Below are 12,030 nucleotides of genomic sequence, written 5' to 3'. Positions count from 1 at the left end.
ACGTGGAGAAAGTGAAAGGGGTGGGCAGACTTTCCATTTTTACTGTATGTACCTTCTCCAATACAAATCCTTTAACACGATTTCTTCAAAGGCTTTGTCAGTAACTGATCATAATTAGGTACTATCTATGAAGTACAGATCTCCTTGTGGATACAAAAATGACTCTAGGTCATTAGACAGATTGTGAATAACAGGAAAAGAACACAAAAGACATTGGGCCTCATGCAGCGATATACAAACACATTTTCTCTTGATTTTGTTTATATCCACGATTGTTATTTTGTTTTCTGGGATTCACCTATATTTTCTTATTTTTCCTCTCCTCTTAGGGAAAAGCACTCTCATTTTGACAGTCCACAAGTTTAGTCTATATAAGGAAACATAATGTTTACAATCGAGGAACATAAAACAACATATTACAATCAAATATTCACACTTTGTTTTTTTAACTAAACATTGATTTCACTACCGCTGAAGTTGTTCTTCTCGCAGCCTTTTTTTTGGTGGCTTATCTCCTATTCTTGAGCATGTACCATATTATTACCCTTATATGGTGTTTAGGGGGCGGTACCTACGCTAATATGAACATTGTATAAAAAGTATGTACGCACACAGTAACTGTCAGATAAAGTGTGAATGGGTCTCTCTCTCTCCCTCTTTCACATACAAAAAACAACATTCAGGATTCCCAAATGATTAAGTAAGGGGTGTCATGTATTCCGACTAGAATGTATTTAACGGGATGCTGTGGAGCGCAAACCTCCGCAAGAGGTGTGTGAGGTCTCATGCCAGATAACCTGGCTAGAAACTCATCCTTGCTGTCTCTAGCTAAGGGAACCATCTTAACAGTTGGTAGTTACTAGCATGTGTAATATGATCTCTTTTTAATATGAAGTGAATATGAACTTGTGTTAAAATGAAGCCGCACAGGGACTCAGAAGGTTTCTGCCCATCATTAACTATCCTTGCTATCTCTAGCCCAGGGAACCATCTTAACAGATGACCATTGCTTGCATGAGATGGGAAACAAACTGATCCTTTAAATCTAAATGGATAACTTGCACTGAAGTCATTCATATGAATGTCCTCCCTGGACGCCTTGGAGGTGTGGGTCCTGTGCCATACAACATATAAAAAACACACTACAACAAAATGAATTATTAATTCATTAATTTATTAGAACATTGGTCTGTCATTACTTCATCAAAACCACAAAGTGTAGTGTAGATAGCAATCTTAAACAGATCATCTTATTGTCTACACATGACTGTCAGGCACTAAAAACTTATTTGATTCCACTATTGCTCATTGTCTGCGCTTTGCAGACCCCTTTGCCCGTCACCTCAAAGGCCGAACCTTTATAGGTGGCAACACACTGGGCGTCGGTACGAAGGTCCGGCTGCACCTGCTCCCACACTTTCTTCTTAGGATTTAATTCCTTGTCTGGTTCACCTGAGGAGAGATGGGAAATATATTTGACATATAGCGATTGTGTCAAAGATTTTCATGGCCAATTCAAATTGTGGACATCCACACTAATGGATTTATCCAAACTATTATTGCATTCTTTTCTGCTACCTGAAAGTGGTACAGTATATCATTCATTATGTTCATTTATGGATACAATTTCCATATTTTGGTCCTTAATTGACTTACATCACATTTTCTCCACTATAAGGCCATTCATAAAGACACGTTATCCAATTCTATTTTCTTGCTCTAGAGGGCAGTTCTTCATCATTTACTGCATGAAGAAGGAAGCCTAGAGGTGGAACTCAATCATTTTACCCCATGTGAATGGGAACCAATAGGGCACTTCCTCTCGATGTCACCACATTAGAGGGCAATTTAGCCTCTTTTTCACCTCTTCAGTCCAGCAGTGTGCAACAGTACTATCTCAGACATACAGCGGGTAAAATAAGTATTGAACACGTCACCAATTTTCTTAGTTAATATATTTCCAAAGGTGCTACTGATATTTTCACCAGATATTGGTAACAACCCAAGTAATCCATACATACAAAGAAACCAAAACAAATACGTTTTTATAAGAAAATATTAACTACTTACTAACCGAACGGTCGAGGTTAGTAAGTTGTTTATTATATGGCATTTTTAGCTCTTTTCATTTTGAGAATAAATGGTAATTTTAAATAGAAAACATGTCGCTTTGTTTAGCTCTCAAGTCTTCTCACGACACAGTGTTTCAGGTATTGCCTAGCAAACTATGACTTGCTAACTTCAAGTTACAATGATCAATAGAAAACAGGGATCAGCTTAAATGGCTTTAATTTACAGTTAAACACAAGGTTTTCAAACTATAGTAGTCAAGTCTTCATCATCACTTTCAATAACACATTTTCGCTGCTTCTGAATTGTACTGACCTGTACTAAGTCCTATAAAGTATTACCCGATATCAAAATGTTCTTCAACTGTCATCAACTGTCATCAACTCTCATGGTACCACGACATTCAACTGGTTTCCTGTTCTCAGATAATTTCATAATAGGAGTCCTGATTCTATCACTACTTATAATTACATGCTCATGGCTGTTGATATATCGCTAATTTTTAAGGATGTAATGTTTAGTACTTGGTATCGCTCATTTTTAAGATGATGTCATTGGAGGGCAATAAGAATACTTATCAGACCGCAGACCGGCAAGGACGTCAATACGCGTCTGGCATGACTACCCATTAGCCAATCAGAATGCATGTACTGTCGTTGCCATATAATACATTACGGTAATAATTTGATAATGGCACTGCACATCATCCCAACAGTGGAATTTGGAGGTGGGGACATCATGTTGTGAGGCTGCTTTTCAGCATACGGTACTGGCAAACGTCACACAATTGAAGGAAGGATGAATGGAAAAATGTACCAAGACATTCTTAATGAAAATCTGCTGCCATCTAAGACAAGATAAGATAAAACTTTATTGCCACACAACAATGTTGGTGGTATTCTTTGTCATAGGTAGCTCAGGCCAGTAGGAGGGGAGAGAAGGGGGAAGGAAAAAAAAGAAAATACTCCAGGTCAGCATTGAGAGTTCAGGAGTCTGACGGCAGAGGGGAAAAAGCTGTTGTTGAAGCGTGTCGTTCCAGCTCGCAAGGATCTGTAGCGTCTTCCAGAAGGTAGAAGTTCAAAAAAGTCATGGCTTGGATGGGAGGAGTCTCTGATAATGTTCTTTGCGCGATTTATGCTACGCTCAGCATACAATGAGAGGACTGATGGAAGGTTACAACCAATAATGTTGGAGGCTTTGGTCACCGCTCTCTCCAGTTTCATTTTCGTGCGACTGTCAGAATTTCCATACCAGTTATCTACCAGGATGATGAAGATGAAATGAGGGTGGACATTTCAGCAAGACAATGAACAGTCAAAGAAACTCTCAATTGGTTTCAGAGAAAGAAAATAAAGTTGCTAGAATGGCCCATCCAATCACCTGACTTGAATACAGTCGAAAATAGAAAGAACTGAAGATAAGAGTTCATAGAAGAGGCCCAGGGAACTTTCAAGATTTGAAGACGGAAGAATGTGTGGAAGAATGGGCCAAACTCACACCTGAGCAATGCATACGACTAGTTTCTCCATACAGGCAGCGTCTTAAAGTTGCCATTACCTACAAAGGCTTTTGTACAAAGTATTAAATAAATATCAGTAAGCGTGTTCAATACTTTTTCCCTGTGTCATTTCACATTATTAGACATAACTTAATTTCTGAACTAATTTGTTCTGGTGAAAATTTCACCTTTGGAAATATATTTACTGAGAAAAATGGTCACGTGTTCAATACTTATTTTACCCGCTGTAGATAGCACATTGTTAGTCTCCGTAACTCCCATCAGTCCACTCATTTGTAATCTTGTCCAAAGTTACCGTTCATTCAAACTAAATTTCAACATTTGTTCAAGGGGTAAAAGACTGTTCACCCATTTGCAATGGTAGTCCAACTATCAGTCTGCAGCTGCCCAACCTTAAATAGGCCCCCTCGATTATTTCAATGGGAACGTATGTTTTTTAATATACTGTGTAATAATAACATGTCTGGGTCTGCCAATGTGTAAGCTGATGATACAGTATATGATGCAAAAGCCGTGGTGGCTTATTCAGTGGGGAAAATAAGTATTTGAACCCCTACCGATTTCGCAAGTTTGGCCACTTGCAAAGAAATGTGTGATCTAGAATTGTATTGGTAGGTGTATTTTAACAGTGAGAAACAGAATATCAACACAAAAATTCAGAAAACTGCATTTTATAACATTTATGACTTTATTTGCATTTGATGCAAAAAATAAGTATTTGAACCCCCAAGCAAACAGCAAGAATTCTGGCTCACAATGACCAGTTATGTGCCCAAGAAGCACACAGATAAGTCCTCATTAGGTGTAACAAGGTACACCTGATCTCAACTGGTGACGTTTATAAAGGACACCTGTCCAAAGAATCATACTTCACACCTTCAACCTCACCACCATGGGCAAGACCAAAGAGTTGTCCAAGGACGTCGGAGATAAGATTGTAGACCTGCACAAGGCTGGAATGGGCTACAAAACCATTGGCAAGCAGCTTGGTGAGAAGCAGACAACTATTGATGCGATTATTCGTAAATGGAAGCAACACCAAACAAATGTTAATCGCTCTAGGTCTGGGGCTCCATGCAAGATATCCCCTCGTGCGGTATCAGTGATCATTCAAAAGGTGCAGAAATACCCCAGAACTACACAGGGGGAGCTTGTGAATGATCTCAAGGCAGCTGGGACCACAGTCACCAAGAAAACCATGGGCAACACACCACGCCGTCATTTTTTGAAGTACTGCAGCACTCGCAAGGTCCCCCTGCTCAAGGAAGCGCATGTACAGGGACATCTGAAGTTTGCCATTGCACACTTGAATGATTCTAAGGAGTATTGGGAGACAGAATGTGGTCAGATGATACCAAAATCAAGCTCTTTGGCATCAACTCGACTTGCCGTGTTTGACAGGAATATTTGTTGCTGAATATGACCCCATGAGTACATCATACCCACCATCAAGCATGGAGGTGGAAACATTATGCTTTGGGGCTGTTTCTCTGCCAAGGGTACAGGAAGACTCCACCGCATCAAGGGGACTATGGATGGGGCCATGTAACGTGGAATATTGGGCTTGAACCTCATTCCCTCATTCCCTCCCATTGAAAACGCAACCTTAAAGATTTGGAAAGGATCTGCAAAGAGGAGTGGACCAAAATCCCTCCTGAGATGTGTAAAAACCTGGTGACCAACTACAAGAAACGTCTGACGTCTGTGCTTGCCAACAAGGGTTATTCCACCAAGTACTAAGTAATTTTTGCTAGGCGTTCAAATACTTATTTTTTGCATCAAATGCAAATAAAGTCATAAATGTTATAAAATGCATTTTTCTGCATTTTTGTTGCTGATATTCTGTTTCTCACTGTTAATATACACCTACCATTACAATTATAGATCACACATTTCTTTGCAAGTGGCCAAACTTGTGAAATCTTGTGAAATACTTATTTTCCCCACTGTATGTTGTCATATTCAGGTCAGTGTGAATTTTGGTTGGTAATCAAAGCTTAAAAATGTTTTTATTTATAACTTTCAGTGGTTGCTAGAGGCAAGTTTAATCATGTCTTAACTCTCACTTACAGTAGTTACATTCCTGCACTTTTTTATTACCTATGTAAAGTAGTATTTATTGTTACACTAGGTCTCTATTGCTCGTAGCTTGATTGTTCTCTCCTTTGTAAGCTGCTTTGGATAAAAGTGTCTGCTCAATGACTAAATGTAAATGTAAATGTCATTACCTGGAAAAGCTTGGCAAACGACTCTGTCCCCAGGGGAAACTCCTGCAGGAGGATCCAATATCTCCACTTTCTCAGGTGAACTTGCACACATGACCATGGCTTGGGACACCACTCCCCTCATCTTGGCAGGTTTCAGGTTGCATAAGAGGACGACCATACGGTTTTGCATCTAAAAGACATTTTAGAAGACATTATTGCCAGCAAAGCACAAGCTCAAAGCCAAGGGCCAAAACAAAGCCGTCATACAGCCCTAATTCTTACTGTCTCACATCAGAATATTCCCCATGTGACACCACTGTAGAGGCCTGAGACCCAGGCTCATAGCACCTCATTGGGTTGACATTTTGAGAGATTGTCAAAATAATTGTATTTGTGTGTTACATGAAATTTGAAATAAGAAAAGTTCAATACCTGATCCAGAGGGATGTGCTTGACCAGCCCGCTGACGACTGTCCGGGGAGCAGGCTCTCCAACATCCACCTTCTCCACATAAAGAGCATCAGCATCTGGGTGTTTCTCAGCAGTGATGATACGGCCTATCCTCAGATCAAGACGTGACACATCCACTTTCATCTCCTCCTGCGCCTGGGCTGGGGCTTTCTTCTCTTGTTTTTCTAGTGTGTGAAGTGAAGACACATGAAGATCTCTGACTCACACACACACAAAGCTGTGGCCTAACCTCACCTTCCAATATTCTTGAATTATGATATGCATTGTGTGTGCCAAGACAGGACGTCTTTACAGACCAAGTAAAGCGAAATGAGTGTGGGCATTAGGGGATTAATCGATTAATCAATTTTTCAAGATTCTCTCTAAAACGATTCTGTCTCGATTCAGAAAAGTTTATAATCGATTTTGTAATTTGATTTTTTTTTTTTTACACATTTTATGTTGAAATGCAATTATCGATTGATTATCGATTAACAATTCGAAACCGATAAAACGATTATCGATGCATTTCGACTATTAAATCATTCGAGTTTGCAACTCAAGAGTCTAAAATCACGTCCTACTTTGTGTTTGATAATTAAAGAAAATCAACAGATGAATTACCTTCTCTATTTGCTTTATCATATGTTTAGGTCCTGCAAGCATTATCTCAGTTTTACATGAACAAAGGAGCAGGACATTGTAAATCATCCATGCTTTTACATCTTTCAGGCAAGCTTCCATCTTCTATCTTCCTTCTTCTATCTTTATTTACACTTTGTCGACTTAAGAAATGCTTATATTTTGTGCTCTGCTCACTCACATTTATTTAATTGTGGTCCAAATCTGATGTTGTGCAGTTCCTCAATTAGCCTGTTTAGAAATATTAATTTTTTTTGTTTGCAAACCATTTCTGCAACTTACCTTTTTTCTCTGGTTTCTTCTTCTTGCCCTCAGAGTCCTTAGCGGGTAAGCTTCCACTGGCAGCAGGGTGAGCAGGAGGAGAGGAGGCTGGAGGACAGGAGGCCGGAGGTTTGGAGGCACTCAGGGCAGTAGGGTGTCCTGCAGGCATATCTACCTCTTTCCCTGTAAGCATGAGCCACACAACCACAAAACAGTAATTGTGAATGCCTTTTACTGGCGCCCTCTGCAATAACAACCTTTTAGACAGGATGTCACATTTACCTCAGCCGTTGGTGAAGCGTTTAAGGTGCTACATCAGAAGGTGTCCGACAGAGAAAATATCAAACGGCAGCCTACCTGCTTTCTGGTCTTTTTCCAGGAGTTCTCTCTTTATCTTCTCAATACTTTCCTTCAGTTTGGCATTTTCAACTTTTAACTTCTTTTCCTCTTGGGCAGTGGCCTGAGAAACTACAAATGGGAAGAAGTTTTGTTAGGCTACAACTCTATACTGCATGTCCGGCTACACTGAGGAACGTCTACGTGAACACAGGTCTCTTACTCACTTGCTTTCTCCTTCAGGAGGTGAACCTGCTGTTTCAGGTACTCTATGAGCTTGTCTGCTTCTACGGCTCTTTGCTCCAGACGCACTATTGTAGATGAATGGCCTGCCATTTTGCCCAAGGATCGTGCTATGTACCTGTGACAGAAGGCATGAAAGGCATTTCATTAATTACAAATCAAAATGTTGCTTTATTTCCTTTGCTAAAATATGTCCAATAAGCTAATATAACAGTTGGAAAAGATGAACCTCTTAGGGCATAAATAGGTGAGATGGACTGAAAATTATTCCCTCGGGGGCAAATACAGATTTAGGAGTTTGGAGATATTCCAGGTTCAACTGTAAGAGATAGTATTAGAAAGTAGAAGCGTTTAGGAACAACAGCAACTTAGCCACGAAGCGGAAGACCACGTAAAATCACAGAGCTGGGTCAACGACTGCTAAGGCGCACGGTGCGTTAAAGTCTCCAACGCTCTGCTGATTCCATAGCTAAACGGTTCTGAGCTTCCACTGGCTTTATGTAAGCACAAACTGTGCAGCGGAATGGAATGGGTTTCCATATCCAAGCAGCTGCATGCAAGCCTCACTTCACCAAGTCCAATGCCAAGTGTCCGATGGAGTGGTGTAAAGCACACCGACACTGGACTGTGGAGCAGTGGAAACGTGTACTGTGGAGAGACGAATCACACTTCTCTGTTTGGTAGTCAGACGGGTGGGTCTGGGTTTGGCGGATGCCATGAGAACGTTACCTGCCTGACTGCATTGTGCCAACTGTGAAGTTTTGTAGAGGAGGGATAATGGTTTGGGGCTGTTTTTCAGGGTTTGGGCTAGGCCCCTTATCTCCAGTGAAGGAGATCTTAATGCTTCAGCATACCAAGACATTTGGGACAATGCTATGCTTCCAACTTTGTGGCAACAGTTTGGGGAAAAACCTTTTCTATTCCAACATGACTGTGCCCCAGTGCACAAAGCAAGGACTATGAAGACTTGGTTTTATGAGTTTGGTGTGGAAGACCTTTACTGGCCCACACAAAGCCCTAATCTTAACCCCACTGAGCACCTTTGGGATGAACTGGAACAGAGATTGCGAGCCAGGCCTTCTCGTCCAAACTCAGTGCCTGGCCTCATTGATGCTCTACAGAATGAACAAATTCCCACAGAAACACTTCACACCCTTGTGGAAAGCTCTCCAAGAAAAGTGGAAGCTGTTATAGTTTCAAAAGGAGGACCAACTCCATATTAAAGTATACTAGTGCAGTGCCCGTAGGAATCATGCATTCTGTAGTGTTAGCAGACGTAGGTGTAGCTGTTGGGTAGTGTAATAGCAAGACATATTTGCACTCCACACATAGGTACAGGTTACATTGAAGTATTATTGTGATGCATGTTTCCTTTTCATTAAGAAATGTTTTAATGTTAGCCTTTTTGGAGGTATACCAACAAATAAAGTTTGAGATTATGTAGTGGATGCAGTTGAATATAGATGTCAAAGTTGCTGTCTAAACTATAAACTAAATGTCATAAATAAAGAAATTATTTAAAATGAAGTTATGGTTGAAATAGGATCACTTCTTTATTGTAAGGGTAAGTGTAGGGTAAGAATGGTCATGCAGTTGGACTCAAATGTAGGTTCATTTTATTGAATGTATGTAGCCTACTGTACTGTAGGCTACTGTATGACTTCGAAGATGCTAGCTTTGACAGCCCATTCTCAGACAGATCGTAATCTAATGATGTCCTTACAATGGGAACACAGTTTAAATAGTCTGACTGGAGATGGCGTTACTATCCCCCACCCGAATTCAGTGCAGGACTGGGAGGATAACATGACGACGTGGGCCCAACATAACTTACAGCGAGATTTGCGCGTATTTCGTGGACTCCATAGCAACAGATGGGAAAACAATGGACAATCTGAAAGTCTCCGAGGCTTATCAAAATATTCATATTGTTTATTAGTAATAGTATAGCGTATTTATACAGTACATTTCTGCACTTATTTGACTTACAACTTGGCAAACTCATTTCATAAGCATGGTTGAAATGTAACTGTGATTACAGCACTTATTCATGGCATATGCAAAACGCATGAATTTTACTCTATACAACTCTCTCTCTGAATTCATAGTTCGCGAGATATTTCTATTTTATCGTTTGCGTTTGGATTACGCGTGGATTACTATTCCCTGTCTGTTAGATGACTGTACAACTCTAGACATAACTTTTAAACTAAATATAAATAAGCTTATATAAACAAATAGATAAAATCAATCACTGTCTTAAGATTACCTGAGCAAAAGTCTGTATCTGTTCACCAAGAAGAATTTGAATGCGGACCTCCTTATGGTATCCAACGCTTTTCTGAACTTTGAGTGAAGGCAGGATAGTTTTAATACCGCTAATATTGTTTGTGACGTAATTTGTGACGTAATTTCGGTGCTACGGGAAACGATAACCCATTAGTGCCTACGGGAAACGGTAAAATACAAATATCTCGCGAACTATGATTTCAAAAATCTTCAAAATCAAGGATGCACAGGTTCATGACATGAGTAAGCTACATGCGAAATCTCATAACTAACGTAACTACCGTCAGGGAGATACGCCCTAGACTGACACACAGAGATTCCTGGATTTATAGATAGATATATTTGAATACAATGTCCATTCAGTCTCTGTTGGTGTAATGGTCAGATGTCTGAAAATGTTTGTCAATATAGTGTTTTACATATATATGTGTTGAGAAAATTTAGCAAAAAGAGAACATAGCTCTTCTCTGAAGACCTTGGCTTGAAGAGCTGGTAAATATGAAGTGGAGTGAGCAATCCCTGCGCTTTATAGAGAAAGCGGATCGCCTAAGTGACAGCTCACTCTGCCTATAGACATGTTAAAAAGGGCTTCAAGAGAAGACGCACAAAAGCACTATTCCATATAATCATGGTCTGTGGCTCACTTATCTTCATAGCCTTGTACTGTGTTTAATGTTTGAAATACATCACAAAATCGTCCCATTGGTCTAAAACTCTGATGAAGTCTACCACCGATCTGTATTATTTAACTTTTGACTGCTATGTATTGCAGAGCTAACAAATGTTCATGATCCTATTATTGCTATATTGAAGTCAAAATGCGTCATTGCTGCAAAAATATGTGATATGGTGCCACCTTGCTCCATATGTTTACCATCCTCTGTCGCAGGAGGTAGTTGTTTAAGAGGTGTTTTAGCATGTCAATTTTGGCTTTTCTGGGCAAAATGAAGTTGTGTACCACATTTCACTGAAATCGGAGAAGGTGAGGCTTAAATTCTGGGTGACATAGCCTACACCCATACTATCATGCCTTGAGCAGTCATAGGGTACCTGTTCAGTCATTGCTAGTCTTGTTTTATTTTAACTCAAATGTATTACATCTATTTTTGATTTCGTATACTGTAGGCTACAATACCCCACCAACTTGTTGTTTGCACTGGCACAGAAATGTGCACGCTGTGTTAGTTTGTCATCGTCCATTTGTATTTACTCTCATCTGTATATTACCTAAGTTATACATTATCTGTATATTGATTGAATATAATCTGTATAATGTATATTTAGAGCCACAAACGAACAGGGCAAAGTCTTTTGCGTATGTCGACATAGCCTATATGAGTAAAGCAGATTCTAAAAAGGAAACGCATCTAACGATAGGCTCGAGCACCAGGCCAAGTGTTTAACGCCCCTTCACATAACCATATATGGATCATCAAAAGTAATTTGAATATTTTATAGAAGCTATAATTAGTCTGCATGCTAGAACAGCTAACACACGGTAAACCATATCTAACTAGGAATCAGGATTTGCATTGTAATACAGTATTCCCTCTGTAGTCTGACGACGCTAGCAAGCTGTCAACTCCAACCACAAATAACCTATAAAAATAGACCTTAAAATAGCCCAAGAGGTTTCAAAAACCAAATCAATGTATAAAACCCATTTAAGACAGTCCACGGTTTTATCCTAAATGTCATACTTACATGAAGTTAAGACAAATGTACTTAGTGAGGAATTCACAGTTGTTCACCCAGCCATGCGAATATCACCCCAACGGAAGCAGAACGGGGATGTAAAAGTCACGTATTTTTCCTCAGTTCGGATCAGCGCAGGTAATTATTATTTTTGGAGGTAGGGAAGTTATCATAAAACGTTGTTAATCTGGAAAATATCAGCGATCACATTCGTTGAAAACAGTACATTAAGATGAATTAACCAAAGTAAGGAGAAGGGTTGCAGACTTTTACTCCTACAACATTTCTCCCGAGCTTCTTAGCGACCGGAAGTCCTTA

The 12,030-nt window shown here is 39.8% G+C and overlaps 1 protein-coding gene across 1 annotated transcript; it reads right to left on the bottom strand.

The window, feature by feature from the left end:
• Nucleotides 1–1,216: 1,216 nt before the first annotated feature.
• aimp1a (aminoacyl tRNA synthetase complex interacting multifunctional protein 1a) lies at nt 1,217–11,977 on the bottom strand. The gene is made up of 7 exons (XM_080856339.1): nt 11,722–11,977; nt 7,713–7,846; nt 7,507–7,617; nt 7,171–7,332; nt 6,229–6,431; nt 5,818–5,986; nt 1,217–1,452 (listed from the first exon to the last, which is right to left on the bottom strand). Coding segments are annotated over exons 1-7 (948 nt in total). The 5' UTR covers nt 11,724–11,977; the 3' UTR covers nt 1,217–1,285.
• Between the last annotated feature and the right edge of the window lie 53 nt (nt 11,978–12,030).

The sequence above is a fragment of the Sprattus sprattus genome, assembly GCF_963457725.1.
Source record: "Sprattus sprattus genome assembly, chromosome: 18".
NCBI lineage: Eukaryota > Metazoa > Chordata > Actinopteri > Clupeiformes > Clupeidae > Sprattus > Sprattus sprattus.
This window is presented reverse-complemented; position numbering and strand designations above follow the sequence as displayed.

Bases quoted from the DNA above. Each gene is read 5' to 3' on its own strand.
- aimp1a (XM_080856339.1), bottom strand. The intron at 7,618-7,712 runs GTGAGTAAGAGA...TCCCATTTGTAG, and splicing joins CCTCCTGAAGGAGAAAGCAA to TTTCTCAGGCCACTGCCCAA. The intron at 6,432-7,170 runs GTAAGTTGCAGA...TTCACACACTAG, and splicing joins GAAGAAACCAGAGAAAAAAG to AAAAACAAGAGAAGAAAGCC.